The sequence below is a fragment of the Genypterus blacodes genome, unplaced genomic scaffold (assembly GCF_046128005.1).
Source record: "Genypterus blacodes isolate CSIRO-AG114 ecotype Tasmania unplaced genomic scaffold, CSIRO-AGI_Gbla_v1 ptg000055l_1, whole genome shotgun sequence".
Classification (NCBI taxonomy): Eukaryota; Metazoa; Chordata; class Actinopteri; order Ophidiiformes; family Ophidiidae; genus Genypterus; species Genypterus blacodes.
The window spans coordinates 6685764-6704275 of record NW_027466867.1 but is presented as its reverse complement, the minus strand read 5'-3'; the positions used below and the strand labels follow the sequence as shown (position 1 = coordinate 6704275).

At 44.4% G+C, this 18512-nt stretch overlaps 2 protein-coding genes across 2 annotated transcripts; both read right to left on the bottom strand.

Annotated features, from left to right (window-relative positions):
- Positions 1–353: 353 nt before the first annotated feature.
- On the bottom strand, positions 354–6901 carry pmp22b (peripheral myelin protein 22b). The gene is made up of 5 exons (XM_076152186.1): positions 6730–6901; positions 6014–6104; positions 5772–5862; positions 2613–2753; positions 354–1928 (listed from the first exon to the last, which is right to left on the bottom strand). Exons 2-5 carry the CDS (start codon positions 6089–6091, stop codon positions 1768–1770), a joined length of 471 nt encoding a protein of 156 aa, XP_076008301.1. The 5' UTR covers positions 6092–6104; positions 6730–6901; the 3' UTR covers positions 354–1767.
- Positions 6902–14119: 7218 nt separating this feature from the next.
- tekt3 (tektin 3) lies at positions 14120–18018 on the bottom strand. Its single transcript, XM_076152046.1, has 8 exons — positions 17936–18018; positions 17220–17814; positions 16472–16555; positions 16324–16394; positions 16105–16248; positions 15746–15968; positions 14817–14971; positions 14120–14712 (listed from the first exon to the last, which is right to left on the bottom strand). The coding sequence occupies exons 2-8, from the start codon at positions 17781–17783 to the stop codon at positions 14496–14498; spliced, it is 1458 nt and encodes a 485-aa protein (XP_076008161.1). The 5' UTR covers positions 17784–17814; positions 17936–18018; the 3' UTR covers positions 14120–14495.
- Positions 18019–18512: the final 494 nt, after the last annotated feature.

The following is an 18512-nucleotide window of genomic DNA, read 5'->3' as shown; positions in this document are numbered from 1 at the left end:
CCCCAGTGTGTGTAACACAAGTCACGTACTACATTTGCAACCACAGGCAACACAGCGGCTCATTTAATCTGCCAGGGTTAGTATGAACACAGTGAGTGGCGTGTTAGAATATTGGGGGAACACTGTACACAAGGAAATTACACGTTGCAGGATGAATTTCATTTTGTCGGGGCGACAGCGTGGATCCAAAAATTCAAAATGGTTCAGGCTTTTGTCTAAATGTGTTTCAAAGCACAATAGCCCTAGAAAATCACTTCCAACATGCGCCTGATGTCATTTCTCTCTCCTCGTGCATCGTGTGTTAGTGTGAATTCGTCCCTCTCGCCACAGTGTAATACACAATATTAGTGTGAGAAGAGTGAACTAGTTTTATTGAATAAGTGTGTTTAGGCTAGATTGTCATCAACATCGTGTTACATACATAGTTTCATACAAAGAGAATAAAAATTAGACTTCAGTGGGCAGAGGCTGCAGCATGTCAATCTTCAAGTATGTGAAATAGACATTTTTACGTCACTGCTGCAGACCTCCCGCAGTCCTTTCGCTCACACACAGTTAAACGTATTTCTCGTATCCGTTGGTGTTGTCATATGGCTTCAATTTGGTGATGGGAGAAATCTACAGTTTTGGCTATGGGGTGTCTTTTCCTACAGTGTTTCTTAATGATGCAGTTTGGCTTTCTCGACACTTAAACTAAGTCGCACAAACGAGGGAGCGTGATCATTAGAAGCTCGAATAAAGCTGACGTACGTACGGCAAAGTCACTGCGATTCCTCGCGTGTATAATACTGACGTTCTGAATGATTTCCTCCAATCAGTGCGGCACCCCGAACTCAACTAATCAATTTTCCTTTTTACAGTAGCTGATGAGAAAACAAAAATAAAAGTAAAGTGAAATGAAATGCTCTGTGTTCCCTAAACATGCAATTGTCAGGCACAGTATAAGTAAATGTACCTTTCAGTGTACTTCATGGCAAACTGTTTGACTCCCAAACACCAACAAAGTAACTCAGTTTGTCAATGATTGCTGCTAATCAGTAATAGGAATGATAAATACATAGCACCATCTTTGTTGAAAATAAGAAATAGAAAAATACCCCCCCAAAAAAAAATAAAAACACTGAAACTTTGAAATTCACAAATAGAAAATGACCAAATCTAGATTTAATGGCTATGCTACATTCATAGATGTTACCACTCTGTTTTTGTTGTATAAAGCAAGCCCATCCAAAACTCTTCCTAACCCTTCCTAGTTTCATACATGCACTTTGGTTAATATACTTCAAGAAACTATTTTTTGTCTTTTTGTCTTTTGCTAATTCTTTGGCAACGACCAAAACGGAAACAAAAGAGGAAAAAAAAAAGAAAACAACAACATAATAGCGTCTAATTATTTCATCATTACAAACGAACACTGAGGCACTTAATCAGCTAAAACAAAGCTCATACGGGCATCTGTTGACAGAGCAACACAAAAACTATGTACATATATGTAAAAAGTGTTATAAATAGGTTTTAAACCATAGATACTATATACATCTTTTAACTGAGACAGTATTGGTTGTTTTTGTGTTGGCTTGTGTTGATTTTTTGGTGTTATCCCCTCACTGCGATCGAGGTGTTTTAGCCTGGTGGCTCCGGGGGGGCCATTGGTACTCAGGCGTCCCAACTTATACATTAGAGGGGAGGGGGAAGGGGAGAGGGGGGGGCTGATGTGGCTGCGGTTGGGCAGGGGGTTAATCGGGAGCACTGGGACGGAGTGACGGCTCATTCTCGCTTCCTCAAGATGACGTAGATGAGTCCGCTGATCAGCGCCAACGGGAAGGCCACCCACGCCAGGATGTAGGAGTAGCCGAAGGCCTCCGTCTCCGGCACCCACTCTGGACTCATCACCGTGTAGATGATGGCGCCGCTCATCACAAACAGGCCTGAGACAGAGACGTGGAAGAGGAAAAAAAGAAAACACTGGCATCAGTCTTGTTCAATTACCCGGATCGGATTACTCGCGCCGGGCGTCCTGCTCCTCTCTGCACTCGCGTCCTCGCCTGATCCCTGCCCGGAGGCCCGGTGAGGTCAGCGTTTCCCAGAAGGCATCGCTGCACGCTACATCAAAAGGGGTCACGCTTACTTGAACCCTAAACAAGCCCGCGCTGCATTCAGCCCCCTATTCTTTCTCTAGCGCCGCCTCGTGCTCTGCCCCGCCGCCCTGCTCTGCCCATGGCATGATCTGTTTGTTATGCAGACCTCTCCTCTGCCAGGCCTTTTGACATTTCAACTTGTGGGACTGGCAACGCGCCCGGCCGCATTCCCGCTTTGGCTGAGTGGGCACCTGTACGCCAGACTGTGTGCTGGACCCAGAGGGCGAGACTGGGATGATGCAAAGGGCTGCCAAGAGGGGACACAATAGACTGGCAGTGGTGCAGCTCTCTAGCCTAAAGGGCATCCAGTACAATACACAAGAGGACCATTAAACCATTAGTAACTGATACACTCGCTAATTTGTCTATAGAAACTGCAGCGCAAACATCTATTATTGTTTTGTTTTTTCTGTGTAGGTGTGTTTATGTTAATGGCGGCGTGGGACAAGAAGCCCTGAGGTCACGTGAACTCACTGGCAAGGATCTGGAAGGCGCCGGTGAGGAAGAAGCGTCCGCCCTTCTGCAGGGTGAAGAGCTGGCAGAAGAAGAGGAAGAGAGACAGGAAGCTGAAGATGATGCCCAGGATCATGAGAGCTTGGACCGCCTGGATCCATTCTGTAATGGAAATGAGAGGAGGAAGAAGTGAGTCACAATCATCACTATTGACACAAATGAACTATACGCAAAATGTGATCTTAAATCCAATTCAAATAGGCAAATATCACAGGATATGAATGAAGTGGTATCACGACTTTCCTTTGCATGATATTCACTTGGATGGCTAATGAGCTATTTTATTTTTAATGAATCAATTACCAGAGCTTTCAGATGTGAAACAGATTCATCCCATTGGTGCAGCTCTTTTTACTTGATAAGTTAAATTGTCCACACAACAATCCTTTCATCGCTAACAACGTCTCTCTAATCTCTCGTCTCTCAGTCGCCGGGACTATTTGTTGTGTCTGCCGAGCCGAAGCGTTCCTCCCTGAGAGAAGGTAACGAGCCGGTTTTTTTCCTTCTGGGGAATGTTTAATGGATCCATAAAGATGGAACCTGGGTGTCTTGTTCCTAAAAGCTCGGCGCTCCCCTCAGATGAACAGGACCTATGACTAAATGCACCGTATTGATCTGACTCATACTTGTTGGGCTGCTGGATGCCATTAACCCATTAGATACCTTTATTGATGGTGAAGGCCAAGGCACCATCTATCACTGCTGATTATGTGTGTCTGTGTGTGTGTGTGCCAGGAATCCCAGGACTTCCAAGCAGAGTCTATTTCTTGTTTGAGGGTTATGTACGATGCCTTCATGGCCTCTCGGGTTTCCTAAATGCTCTCTCTCTTTCTGTCACCCTCCCTCTCTTCTCCTCATTCCAAGTATAACAGAATATCCCCATCCATCTCTCTTCTGTACGACACGGAGGCCTCTTATGAACTGCCTCTGACCCGTTCTCGCCCTCCAGAGTCGGCAGCTCATCGATCGAGCTGCTTTATGTAAATCAAAGACGTGGTTCGGCGCTCTTTCAACGTGAGAAAAGCAACGCTGCATAATTTATAATTGGTTCGTACTCGTTAAAACGTAAGGATGATTAAGTAATGTAACTTTAAAGTAAGTTTGAGTAACCACATTAGAAGTTGAAGCACTTGTGGCTCATCCCTTATTTATGAGTTTTTAGATCTGATCTTTGGATCGCTTATAGGGTTTGAGAGATGAGCGGAAACAATATCTTGATTCATTGACGCTCGGTGACATTACCTAGAGTAACGGAGCTACGGGAGAAACAATTAGATTTCCGTGTAATGATTCCGCTTTCAGACGTTACACAATACCGTGCAGCAGCAGTGAGTAATGACCCAAAGCTTCCATCCACATCCTGTCAATAGGGTTTAACTATAAATACTGACAATATAGGAGGACTTTGTGATAAACAGACATCTTGTCCTCCTTCCTTCCTTGACTGACCAGTAGTAGGAAACAGTGACAGGGGGCATTTCCTATTTTCGAGGTGTGGCCCAGGGCTCAAAATATCTCCGATAAGCAAGCTTGTTTACGATGAACGGCACGTTTTATCTTTGTGGCCTTTCATTAGAAGTCCAAAACAGGGACGAATCTGTTGAAGATTGCTATCTTTCTCTTTCTCTGCGTCACCCCCACTATTCCAGCTGCAAAAATAGTAAATAAAACACAAAGGCCTCTGCGGTGTTTACGTGCTGCAGGGCCGCCAGTGAAGGTAGAAGGGAAGGGCAAAGTGCTTCTTCAATGGCTAAATTTAGAGGGAGTAAATTCTTATTCTGACTTATTCTGTGTCCAAAAAAAAGGAGGATGTGATGTTTCTCTGGAGCGAAACATGTGATAACTGCAGCATCATTATGGGTCATCTAGGCCTCATCAAACTTTAAACATTGCGAGTAATTTTGTTTCCTGGGCAAGGTCAAAGAAAAATCAGAAATGCCAGAACCTCCCTCAAAAAAAGTGAGACTATGACGCAATGATTACTCCTCAATCAGCAAGACAGAGGAGAACTGATTGACTCTGACGGCTCTTTTGATCAGGAGCCTGGCCCCACGTGAGGACAGGCCGCTGTCTTCCATCTCCCATAGCCAGAGACCCGGGCACACACACACGCGCCCTCTTATATAAACACTATGCGTCAGTGCGCCTGTGAAAGCAAGTCAAACAAACCGACTGTGCCATCAAACTACCTGGCAGAGTGTGTTGGCTCTGCTGCGCTGACAAAACACACACTGGCTGAACGCTTGCTCATTCTAGACCAATGACATCACCGGCTGCAGCTAAGCGCTCCCGCACCAAAGTGACGGCAAAACACAAGGGCGAGACGGCAGGGGTTTCACATCAACCTACAATGTCTCCAAATCACTGTCAATTCACTCCAGTTTGAGGCTTCATGACGCATAACGGAGCATATTCCATTTTAATGCAAAGAAAAGACAATTAACTGGAGCAAATGAAATGCTTGCAGCCTGATCTAAATCTGTAACTGCAGCTGCTGCATTAAATTGTCCTAATGTTCCTTGCAAACTAACACTCCACACTATTATCTGACACTGGGCGTGTCCCGACATCAGCATGCTATGTTCTGTATGAGGTGGTCCAAGGTCTCCCCGCTTACTCACACACACACAGACACACACACACACAGAGTCCAGCTCGGATCTAAAATACTCTCCGCGGCCCCACCCTGTTCCACACCTCCCCTAACGCTCCGTCCCCTCTCACTGTGGGCGCAGGACAACATGGGACCTGAATATGGACATCACACCATGACTATTTATACAGCGGCAACCTATCAAAAAGGAGCAATGCCACATTCTCTACCCTAGATGGCAGCAGAGTCCCAGGCAAGCCCTGACACACCCACTTCTACATAGCAAAAGCAGGATTTAAGCAAGTCATTTCAACAAAATTCAAGTCCCCTTTGAATGTCATTGTGAATGCCTTTAACTCAAGCTTCCATCTGGCACTATTGATCCTCGAAAACTGATTGATCACTGATTGGAAAAAACTCATGCAGTGTTTTACAGCAGAGCAATGAATTAAATATTCAACATGCAAAAACACTTCAGTAATGTTCAGTAATTATTCATGTATGAAGGTTATAGGCGGCTGTCTGACCTCCGGTGGATGCGGGGTCACAGTGGTATCCATTCAAAGTAGTGCAGTTTATCCAGAGGTCTGAGGTGCTGGTTTCACCTGTTGTCCATACCTGAGGACACGGGGACAACACACATGATTACTGACATGCAGATACTATGGAATACTTTCACTTGCATGGACACACTTGTTTTTTTTACTTTCCATGCCAGTTGAGGGACAAAATGAACAAATAACTCATGAAACGTGACAATTATACTCACGCTGACGATTGTTGACACAAACAGGAGAACCAGAGCAGCTAAGTGCAGGAAGACGATTCCCACTAGTAGGACCAGCATCTTTGCAGAGGATCTGGACAATAATAACCAGAAGTCAGTGTGTGTGTGTGTGTGTGTGTGTGTGTGTGTGTGTGTGTGTGTGTGTGTGTGTGTGTGTGTGTGTGTGTGTGTGTGTGTCAGATTATATAGGTGTGTCGCTGCAGCACGTTCAGCACAGACAGTCTTAATGAAACTTCACCCGTCTCTGTTGTTGCTGTAATGGTCCGTGTTGTTCATCCATCATAAATCATGACGTAAACAAATAACATTAGACAAAGTGGCGTCTCAGCATTGATCGCATATTCGATGTGAGGAATTTCATATTTGGATATTAAATCCTGTGGTCTTTTGCTGAAATGAGCGAAACAAAATCAACGAAGCATCGATCGAGTCTCTTCAGTTCTTTTAAAGCGTCTGTGCACCTTCATGTTTTACCTTCAAAACGGAATTAATGCAACTAAACACAGCAAATGTCACAAAGTGCATGTCCATTATGTAAATATACGGAACTAAATCAAATCTGCATCTTTACGCAGTGTTGTTTGGGTGATGGATCGGCATGCATCCAAGAGAAAAGCGCGTTTCCGTGATTTAATCCAGCAGGAATGACTTTAAGTGAAGCTGAATTGGATGTTTACAGCAGATTAAAGTCCACTTACTTCGAGTGCGAGCGCTTGTATTCCCACAAGGACAACAAAAATAAAGCTTCAAGCCTGGAAAACGCGAACGCAAAGTGTCCTCTAAAGTGTCCAACAGCGGTACGTAGGTAGTCCCAGTCTCCGTCCCTTCGTCCCTCTCAGACTAGATTGATGTCCGGGGCTGACGCTGGTGTTATAAAGTGTCTCATTATGGAAGAACAACGCCCTCCGTGCGTAGCTGCGTCACGGGCTGACTGACCCCCTCCGCATGGGCCGCGGCCAGGAGCATGGAGAGGAGAGGAGAGGAGAGGAGAGGCGCCGCCGTGCGTAAATGCGCCCCGGTTGCCATAGTTACATGTATGCTGGGCGATACTGGTTATTGTTTGGCTGTTTTGTGTGTGTGTGTGTGTGTGTGTGTGTTACTAAGAGGACTGCTACTTCTGCTTTCTAGGTTTATTTTTAGTATTTTAGTTATAGTAACACTCTTTCCAGCTGTTTTAAGAGTTATTACAAATTACAACAGGCAACACTTGGAATTCAGTTTCTTGCTCAGCTAGATAGCAGTACTGTATTTACGTGTGTATTTAGTAGTCAATATGTAAATAGAAGGCGTGTGTATCATCAAATTACAACATACAAGCTATTTATAGTCATTTTCTGGCAACAACTTAAATCAAAATAACAAAATAACATCACATGATATATTTGACAGACTCTCTGATCTTGGATTGTTTCGTATCTTCATCAGTTTGATCTTATTTAGTGTTTTAGTAGTGTGTTGTTGGGTTTACATTAAGGTATGTTTGAACTTTCTTCCGATTTGCACTCCTGATCTGTAATGTCCGCCTTTTGGTTGTCAGGGTAATAAAGCAACACAAACATCAATGTGGTATGTTGGAGTGTGGGTCTTTCCTCTCCTCTCTCGCACAGCAGTCATGCAGTCAGCCTCGTGACTCACAGGACGTGTGAAAGTGTGGACGGGTATGCCCAGCACACAGATAGCATCTGGGGCTCTCCTCTGTTTGACATGACTCATTTCCAGTGGGAGTGGGGAGGGCGTTCCACCCCCCCACCCTCCCCAAGGCTTGTTAAATAGAAAATATACAAGAATGCAATAAAGTTCTATAAATATGGGTGTAGCAATGCTTGGAATTCGCGGAAATGCTATAGGGAGCGGTCCAAACTGTAAATATTGTGATGGATTGAACACCCTTATCTCTTCCTCCTTCACAATCCTACTTTTCGCAACACTTAAGACAACACTACATGCCTAGGGGGCTTGTTGAACTGAATCTTAAGCCATTAAAGCAAAGTTAAAGATGTAGATTTGATACATAATAAGAAATATGCTAATTTTAGGGGACTTTGTATCGCTTCTTTGATGGGCTTCTATCTGTTGTTGTCACTGTTTCACTTCTGGGGGCGGAAAAAAATATATTACGCGCCTGTGCCGATAAGATGACGTCCCTTATATGACACACACATTGCAATATGCACACTTGGTAGAGGAACTTAGTCGCCGTCCAACCTCAGATAACCCCTGTCAACACCCACTCTCACACACTTCCTAGATGCTCCTCCACTGTTCTCCACACCGACATGAAAACGGAGGCCTTCTTGCCCTGCTCACGACAGTTACAAAACCAGAACACAGCTATGAAGTGCTACTGAGTGATAGCTTTGTGGCCGCTTAAGCACCTTGAGTCTCGCATTCGTTTGAACTGTGCGCTAAGACGGAGCGGCAAAGACACGGTGACACGCAGAAGAAGTCTTGTTAAAACTGTGGAGTAGTGGTGTGAGGCACTCCCCATTCCCATCCCTTATATGTCAATGTTTGTAAAAGACCGACAATCAGCGGGTTGAGTGGACACGGGAGTGTTAAGTTTACTGCATTGGTGAAACGAGGGCTCGAAGCCAAACATTCTGGGAGAGCCACATAACGAGAGCTTAGACCCCTAGATACTGGATGATGCTCTGGTCTGGAACGGCATCTAACGTTTCACCTGGGGTCGCCAAGATGACATGACTTATCCGCGCGTTAGTGCGACGGACAGTGCAAGTGCGTGCCAAAGCCGTAGATAGGACGGCGGCCAACGGCGATGAATCCCGAGAGCAAAAGCAGCCGAGTTACAGTAACTCCATCCACATACCGACAAGGAGGAGAGTGTTTAAACAGATGTGGCTATCCAGTTAAGTGATGCGTCTTCTCTTTCTGCCATTGCTTGAGAAAAAAAAGCTTGACGTATTAAATGTATTACATCTTTCCAATAAAATGTCCTTGGTACAGTTACATCCCATTCCTACTGATTTTAAAACACTGTGACACTCAGCCAGAGCATAACCCATCTTTCTTCCCTCTATTGAATTATGTGCCATTGCCCTTAACTCAAATATCCGTTAGCTCGACCCTGCGAGGATTAAATGGATTATACTCACAGTGGATATTTTTCGTCTAGACTTTGAGACTGGGGGTCCAGCTTCTGATCCTTGGACATCAAGAGGGAGGCCTGTGTGAGTCAGCGATTGACCACAAAGGGGACAGGACTTTTGTCTCTGTTTGGTGTTGCGGCAGCTGTCAGTTCAAAGGTGGGTCAGTCCCTGCGTGTCCTGTTATCAGGATGCGAAGTGCTGTCTCCTGTCAGCCAGGGGAGATAGTTCAACAGCTCCCCTCCTACTGTCGCCCTCACAGCGAGTCGGACCGCCCCTCACCCAGCTTCACAGTCAGACAGAGGCAGATACGGTTGACACAGACAAGCCCTCGACACTGGAGAGGGTTTGGAAGTGTGTACGTATGCCAGTAACTGCTATAATAATCGTAAATAATAGTTTCATTTGCATTCAAACTCAGGATAGACAGAGTGGAGGGAATGTGAGGGACCAGAGGTAAATGAAGCCTGCTTGTTTGTGCGTCAGTCGGATTGAAGCTACTCACAACACATGACTTGTCATCACATTTTAATCAGACAAGACACGTGTGATGACAACAAAGAGGCGCACAATGCTGCCTGTCCTTTATAAGCACCGTACATAATAACATAATGGACCGCCTATGATATGAATACGGCAGCATCTGTGTGTCGAGAGCAACTTAGCAAGACAACAATTTACACTAGAATCCGTCATGGCTGATGATGGCTTCCTTTACAGAGCAATACTTAAAAATAGACGGGCCTGTATTTGAGGACGGAGTGCGGTCATAAATGTAACCTCCTTATTGGTTTGTTTAAGAGGAACCGGCCTCATACTGACGGCTCTGGATTTGTTTTCCAGTCATCATCGCCGCACTATGATTCAGCAGGAAAAAGCTGCAGTACTGCATCTCGGCCACTGTGTCATGCTTATCATCCACCCAGCCTCCCCACTCTTTGGCCGGTCCTCTATAGAGAATGACAAAACACACAGATCAATGCTGCGGATTGTTCCAGAATTCCACTCAGTTAACGCTTAATGAGCCGTATGACCTGCACAACTCCACTTGTAAACCATTTTCTCTTGTTGAGCTGAGCTTGAGTTGACCTGTGATCCCGTCTTATCACGGCTCCTCCGCGGGTGACATAATTGCGTACGCATGATAATTTTGATTGATCGAGGGAGGTAAAGATTCTTGGTGTGAGCAAACATCAGCAGACAGTCACGCTTAGCAACTGTAACCACAAGCCCACTGTGTGTGAGTAATGGCAGTTGGGATGGAAACCACATAGAATATTATGAAGCATATCTCCACGTCTCCAGCTTCCTGTCTGAAATCTTTAGCTGCTCGTAAACCTGTTGCTCAACAAACGCCTCCACACTTCCCAAAGCTAAATGCATCACATCATAGAATTAGTTTCCCCCTGTTTTAACGCAATTTACAGTAAAGGGCCAACTTTTAAATCCAGACAATGTAGCAACCAATGGCCTCTTCATAAAAGCAACTGATGGCATAAATCCAATAGTGGCTGGAAGTGCTGGTTCCCATGGATGTTAGTGTTCACTCTAAATGGCCATTTATGCTGAGTGGACAAGAAGGAGAGAAACATTCCATGTTAAGGAGCCATAAATAGACATCAAGTGTTATCATGATTCATCTCTGCCTCTCATATCCGTGTTTTCATTGACAACTATATTCCACTTTCATCCTCAAAAGGTTTCCATTTTGTGTTACATTGTAAATTCCATGTTTTTTATGTGGTAGCTTTTATGATCATTCTGTTCTATTAGATGTATTTCAAGTTCTTAAATTAATGTTGTGTTTTCAACTGGCTTAAAGCAAAGTCCCCCTTTGGGAGCAGTAACATGGCAGTTGAATGGGGCCTCATGCAGGAAGTGGCAGGAAGGGTTTCTGTGTGTGTTCAGTTAAACTGCGTCCAAACTGGGTCACTGGGAAGCATTTTCGGCAACATTGTCCAGGCTGTATGCCCTCTGAATGGACCCTGTGCTATTTCTACAACCGTGCAAAGTTTTATGCATACAATAATGAAAGCGAAACCTATTTTGTGGATTCCTAGATAGAACTGTGTTATGCTGTAACAGTGGTAAGGCCTTGCAAAAAAAATCTATTCTCTTTTTGTACGATTCCCATAACGCCCTGCGTGTAAATCTCCACCACGTTCTCTCAACAATTTCACAATACAGATGCAAACTTTCACTTTCTGCATAGCACAGGGTTCCATCACTGCCCAATTCAAAGGCCTACAGAGCTGATAAGTGAAGACCAAATATCTCCAGAATATCTGCAGAATGCATCACTTTAATACACCAACAATAAGCTATGATTCATCACGATGATCTCAGTGGCTACAAACGTTTAAATCAGATTTTACCACTACTATCACTGCTGCAGTGGAGCTACAGCCGAGAGAAGACTGATCTCAAGTGAGCCATGATCAGCTCTTTAGTATGGTGTGATGGTATGTCAGAAACATAAAATACAGAGGGCACAGGCCATCTATAACAAGAGCCGGGTGATAAAAATAAACTGCCAATATGTGGGGACTGCGGGGAGAATTCCAGAGTACATTCCCAATATGCGGGGGTGGCAGCGGAGGTCAAACAGGAGGGCCTATTTGTGTCCCCATCCAGAATGCAGTGAGTGAGAGAGACAGAGGCGAAGGAAACAAGGATTCACTCCGCTTAATTGAACTGACACTGCACGGACACTTTTATGAAGTCGTTTTGAACAATGGGAAGGGAAGGAGAAGGCAAAGGAGGCAAATAAGGGGGGAGAAAAACCTTGACTCTGTGCTATCTGTCAGTATGTTTAATTATGGGGTGATGAGAGCACCAAGTCTTTTGATGTGAGGTAGACAACAGGGGGCCTGTCTTTGCAACGCTAGGGCTCAGGAATGTGCTCGGGCACAAGAGTGGGACTAGGAGGACACTCGCACACATAGGAAACCATGGCAGAGATCTCCTCCCCATTGACTCGTTCCTGAAGGTTGCAGTCAAACACAATGCTGTTTGCACAGCAGAGGTAGACACGTCAACTCTGTGTGAATGTGACTGTGCATGTGTGTGTGTGTCATTGCTCAGTTGTAAAACATTACACCTAAATCAAAGTGCAAGTTTCACACACAGGGGAACACACACAATGAGAGATTTATCTTTATGGCCATTCCCACCCTCCTGTAAGGAATCTCTACAGTGAAACTATTCTGTTTACATTGGCAACGATACCATACTTTTGCTATAATGCTCCGGCCCCTGAACAGATTCCAGTGGAGCAACAGCCCAGATTTTCAGAATATGTTTGAGGTTATCTTTGTGTAATAGATCCCATGTTCCATCTCATATTTAATTATGAAATGATTCCAAACAGCCTCTGTCTCCAGCTTCCATTTACTTTGTCTGGGGCTAGTCACTCAAACATATCAGGCATATTTTGAATATACTGCATATCCCCCTTTCCACTGGATCTATCCCAAGGTGCTGATGTCAGTGCTATAGTGGAATACAGCAAATACAGCAAGATATGATACAGCAGAAAGAATTTTACATGGAACATTTTCCTATCAGTCAAGACTACCGTTGATATGCGATACATATGAGATCCTTACCTTACATCTGATAGTGCTGATTAGTTTAGTGATTCTAGATTGGTGACTACTGTGCAAAGATGAGGTTACATTCAAACAGTATCTGTGATGTGAGCATAGTTTACATTCCTCAATAAGGCCAAAGGTTCTGCAGGAGGTGTAGTAGTGGAAGGGTGGGGTCATGGATTGCCAGGCTCTGTGTGTGTGTTTGTGTGTTTGTGCTCATCGTGCACAAATGGAAATGATACTCTCTGAATTTTCTTTTATTGATTCCAGACCATTTATACGTGCATCTATTCCACATGTTGGAGTATGAAGACATGGCGAAAGACGGGTGCAGAAGAGGTTGGTGGGGCCAAGGCCAATAGGATGGGTGTGGGGCTCTCTACATAACTTTGAAATTGTTTGCACAGCTCCTCCTATGGGTGAGGTTATGAAAAATGGGCCACGCCAGTCATTAAAGAAGCTGGCGATAAAGAAACAAAAGTCCCTCACAGACCATAAATCTGTTCACTGTGCACTAAACTGAAAGTGTAGGCAAAATCTTAATCCTTTGAGTCCCGCTGACAGCTATAAAACTGGAAAATCAGTCACTTACATGTCATTACTCTCCTAAGGTGACATTCAGGTCAGTTTCAGGTGAGCTACTCCAGGCTGTTTGTTTGGAGATTAGTGTCACATGTGCTACCAGGAACCCTGTTTGTGCTCTGCTGCCCCATGTTGTGTAAAGGAAACGCCAGTCACAGCACTACAGCAGTACGCACATGTATGAACATTAAATAGTTTATGATTGTTGTTGATCACTTAATTTAGAACGCCATATTCTGGGTTGAACCCTCTTTGCACTCAGAGCATCTACAATTCCTTGCGGCACAGATTCCACAAGGTGTTGGAACCATTCCTGCTCCGTGTTGACACGATTGCATCATGCAGATTTGTTGCAGATTTGTCAGCATTCACACTGCAAATCCCGTTTGACCACATCTCAAAGGATGAATTGGATGGAAAGTACACTGAAATCATTGTTGTGTTTGTGGAACCATAATCCTGCTGCAAGTAGCTATTGTAAGATGGGTAAATTGTGGCCATATAGGCACGCACGTGGTCAGCAACAATAGGCAGACTGGCTGTGTCATTCAAACGGTGCTCATTTGGTATTAAGGGGACCGATGTGTGCCAAGAAAACATTCCCCACCACTACCAGCCTGAACTGCTGACACAAGGCAGGTTGCACAGATTCATGCTGGTCACGCCAATTTCTGACCCAGTCATTCACATGGTTGACTGGATAACTGTGTGAATGAGCTTGTAGAATAAAGTGGGGGATGAGAGCGAACATTGTAAACAGATGTGTTTTCGGCATTTTATTTATTTAAAGTAGCAATACACATGCACACACATAGTACCAAAATGTATACATATGAGTTTGACTGTTTGTTTTGGTCACTAGGTGGCAGAAAGAACAACCTGGCTCACACATAGTGCTGACATATCATCAGGATATAAACATATAAAGTAGCACATTTTGTACATTTTGAGATGTTTCAATGACTGACAATTGTAAACTCATTGATTATAAATCAGCAATACGGTAACAATATTGATACATGCAGGTGAAGGATGACTTTCCCAAATAGTCACATTTTAATATCAGTTTAACAATCAAGTTTACATGCAAAGCAGCCACACCACACCCCAAATCACTCAAAAACAATAAATACATTCATACTTTATTATATTGGTCCTCTAAAGATCAGTTTGCAGGGGCCAGTTTTAAGTGTATCCCACCAAACGTGGCATGCTGGGAAAGCTCTTGCGCATGCTCATGCACTTTTCCTGGTCAAGGAAGAGTGAGTTGGCCTTGATAGACAGGTCATGCTCCAGGGTCATTTTGGTTTTGACCAGGATCTGCAGAGTGTTCTCAGCCTCCATCAACCTCTCCCGTAGCTTATAGACGGTATCCTCGATCTCCCTCACCTCACTCACGAGTCTACACAGGGAAGAAAGAAGAGATGCAGAATAGGTTAATGGACCATTTTCAGGTTATGGCTGCCTTTTAGTATCATACTTGGTTTGGATTCGTGCCAGTTCTACCTATGGTGTGGGTTGTCCCTGCAGAGTTCTACGTTAGGCCTGCGGGTTCTCTCCTCCATCCTTGTTTGGGCCACTTTCAGGGGGCTCTCCTTGTCCCTCAGGGCCTTCTTCAGTGACTCGATCAGCATCTCTGTCTGGAAGATCTCCTGCAGAGTCTGGAAGAGGGAACAAGGGTGTATTGTTAATATCTGAAAAAAAACAATTACTTACTAAATTTAAAATTGAGGAGGTCTGACTCATTCATGAAAATTGCCGATCAATGCAACATCAGCTAATGCAGTGGCTGGTAAACAAGGTAATTGGAAAATGATTGACAAGGGTAAAAGGCAGAAGTGACTGTAAACAGCACTGGCTGCACATCAGCTGCACAGCACTGCACTGTGGCCTTTTCTACGCAAGCCTTTTCTGTTATTTAATTCCACCGAATCGCTACTTGTCAGAACTCATGGTGACTGAGGTTTATTAAGGACTGTGTGCCTCACATCACAGCTGCTGTCAGTTTATATGCCAATGCAACAGCTGATGTGGATTTAGACTGTAACTTCAGCAATTATCCCTGAGAACAATGGGATCCAGTGTGGGCCGATGGCAGCCAAGTAGACGGCACAAACAACGACAGAGTCATCAATTACCATTCCCCTCGTCTGACAGGAATGTTTTACAGTAAATACAGTTTAGTGGTTTGATATGTCACAATATAATGTATGCACAGTTATTGTCGTTGGCGCTGAATATACTGATGCACTGATGTGTTGCATGAATAGAAAAGAATAGAGGAGGCATTAGAAACCCTCACGTGATTAGGGTTAATTAGATGGCCTGTTAAATCACTACACCAGACAACAATTTGCTTACCAAGATAAAGGCTGAGAGTATAAGCTGGTTACATAAACTATAAGCATATAACATAGCAAGAGACAGCTAGTGACCTTAGCCAGGTGTTTCTGCAGACTGTTCTTAGCATCACCGGTCTCTGATATGCGATTGGAGAATGCCACGTTGACGTTGTTGAACTGGTTCCACATTTCGTTGGACGTGGTGTTGAGCAGGACCTCGATTTCATCCCGGAGCTTGTGGGAGGCAGCTCGTTGACTCTGGGACTGAAGGATGTTGTCATCTGTATACTTGGACCAAGAGTCAGGCAGAGAGAGCCTGACAGATAGCAAAGGATGACAATAATTCAAGGAAGGTAATACATCTGTGAATGGATAAGCTGTGGGCAAACCATTTTGTTTACATCCAGTTTGAGGAACCAGATCGTAAGAAACTAATAGTCTTTGAAACTCACGAAGGGTCTAGTCTGTCGATCCCTCTGTAGAAGCCAATACCATCTGACGTGTTCCTCAGATAGTGACACCTGCCGTCTATCCTCTGAGCTGTCACTTTGTCGCTCAAGTCTCTTTCCAGTTCGTGCTGTGCAGCTCGGTTTGACCTTGGGCACAGCACAAACCAATCATATAGAAATCACATTTATGTACAATATTGCTCATGCATTTTCAGGACTTACGCCAGCTGAGCCATGGCTCTGTCCAGAAGTCGCCTCATCCTTTCCTGACACGACTTAATGACTTCCACTTCCTTGTAAAAGTGTAGGGATAAAATAGATAATGCGATTTTGTTGTAAACACATACTATCTCTGCTACTGTGGCATTACCTTAATGAGATCTCTCTCTACACCGTCATGCACCAGATCAATTGACATCCTCCTCTCTCTGTGGTATAGACACTCTTGTGACACCTGTTGACAAAGTAATCATAACTAAAAAAAGAGCACTTCATACATAGTGAATAACAGAAGTATGTATTTGAGCAGAGGTGGCATGACTGCTTATGTCTGTGTGCCCATAAGTATCACCGCCATGTATATGAGCTGCACTCTCCAATTTCAGCTACCTGTCGACCTCCCTTAGAATCCCCCCTGCCACACGATCTTAACCTAGTAAGTTCTCCATGTCATCAGATCTCCAGCCAGATCAAGTTAACCGCTCATCTATGCCTCAATGCACCCTGGGTTAAACACATACCTAAAGGTGGCATTAGGTTGACCTACTTGTGAGTACTCGGTAAGAGTAGAGCCATGCTTGAAGTGCTGTGAAGGACCTATGTTGCTACAACCAACCTAGACCCTCCCAGTCTAAACAGTGAAACCACTAGTAGCACTGCCAGCAACCCTGATGTCATTTGAGTCTACACAGTTACATTGTCTTGTCATTTCAAGACTGTGTTTGGTTGCTGTTGCTCTGTTTGTTATCCCTTTGCCTCCATTCACATGTACCCATCACATATATGCTCTCTTCATTGTTTTCCTTCTCTTCTTTTCTTTTGTCTCTTGTTCACTGTTTGACATAAGAGAGACAACAGAGGAGAAGTTCATACACACAATAAAGTCATTCGGTCCTTACTTGATAGGGCCCCTCAGTCTCTGCCAGCGCTCTCTCAAGCCTCCTCTTGACCTCAGTAAGGGCTGCTATCTCTGTCACCATGTTATCAATTTCATGGCTTAGCTCAGACTTCCAGAAGACAATGTCATTTAGTCGCTCGCCAATGTTCTTGCTGGTAGTCTCCTGCGTTCGCCTGGTCAGCTGATCCTTATCCTGTATCAGCCTCATGGTGTCTTTTCTCAGTCTCTCTGCACTGTTCCGAGAGGACTCAGACTCCCTATAGTTGATCTGGTTGGACTTGTGCCAGTCATCAGGGGTGTAGCGAGTGGTCAGCGCGGCCCTGTTAGATGGGTAGAACATGGTCTTGGCTCGAACCAGATCTAGATTGTCTCGCTGTACGGAGAAGGGGGATAGAGGCGCACTGTCGCTCTTGAAGTAGCTGTTGGCCCTCCACTGGTTGGCACTGGCCATGGCTTGCTGCTGGGGGTTGCGGTAGCTGGATGCCATGGTGGAAATGGCAGGGAGGAAGTGGCTGGTTTTTGGCCGAGTATATGTTGCAGTCAGAGTGGATCCAATCAGCTCCATTTGTGACTCTGCTCAGGTTGCTGCTTGTTTACTAAATCCCGGCACCAGATAAATGTTCACAGCAGAATAAATATATAGATGTAAGCACAGGTAAGAAGGTAAAGATTAATGAACTATATCCCAAAATAGAAGATCTGAAAGAACTGTCTCACCAATATGAAGAAAAAAGTCTCCTTAGACCTTCTTAGCACCTCACAGTAGGCAGACGACCTCTCAGCTGTGCTTACCTGGAAATGAGCTCAAGAACACACGGAAGGCAAACTGACTGATGCATAATACATTGACATGTTTGTGAGTCATTCACTCAGCTGGCCAATGGTGCCGCACAGTCCTTGGCTGGCCTGTCCTTGATTTGTGTTGACACAGAGGCAGTTGCCATGGGTTACTGAAACGGGAGATTACCAAACTAATCCGTTTACTTTGCTCATGTAATTATAGTGGAATCTCGGAATTCCACTGTATTAACTGAAGCGCTTTATTCATCATTATGATAATTTAATCTATATCCAATAGAGTATATTCTCCTTCTGGTTGGACGTGTGCCTGTTGGCTCACTGCTACTGTAAATGACCTACTCTACATTTTTATGTCAATGGATATGACTAATTTGCCATATGTGTGTGGCACATGGCCAAAAAAACTGTGTAGACAAAACAAGTAGTGTTTTTGCGGCATGGTCATCCCTTAAACTTCCTCTACCAAAATATATTTTTGTCGAATTTTACATTT

Bases quoted from the DNA above. Each gene is read 5' to 3' on its own strand.
- tekt3 (XM_076152046.1), bottom strand. From the start codon at position 17,783: ATGGAGCTGATTGGATCCACTCTGACTGCAACATATACTCGGCCAAAA. The intron at 16,249-16,323 runs GTAAGTCCTGAA...GCTGTGCCCAAG, and splicing joins AGAGCCATGGCTCAGCTGGC to GTCAAACCGAGCTGCACAGC. The intron at 14,972-15,745 runs GTCACTAGCTGT...TCCCTCTTCCAG, and splicing joins TGCAGAAACACCTGGCTAAG to ACTCTGCAGGAGATCTTCCA.
- pmp22b (XM_076152186.1), bottom strand. From the start codon at position 6,091: ATGCTGGTCCTACTAGTGGGAATCGTCTTCCTGCACTTAGCTGCTCTG. The intron at 5,863-6,013 runs GTGAGTATAATT...CCGTGTCCTCAG, and splicing joins TTGTGTCAACAATCGTCAGC to GTATGGACAACAGGTGAAAC. The intron at 2,754-5,771 runs GTCAGACAGCCG...TTTCCATTACAG, and splicing joins TGACCCCGCATCCACCGGAG to AATGGATCCAGGCGGTCCAA.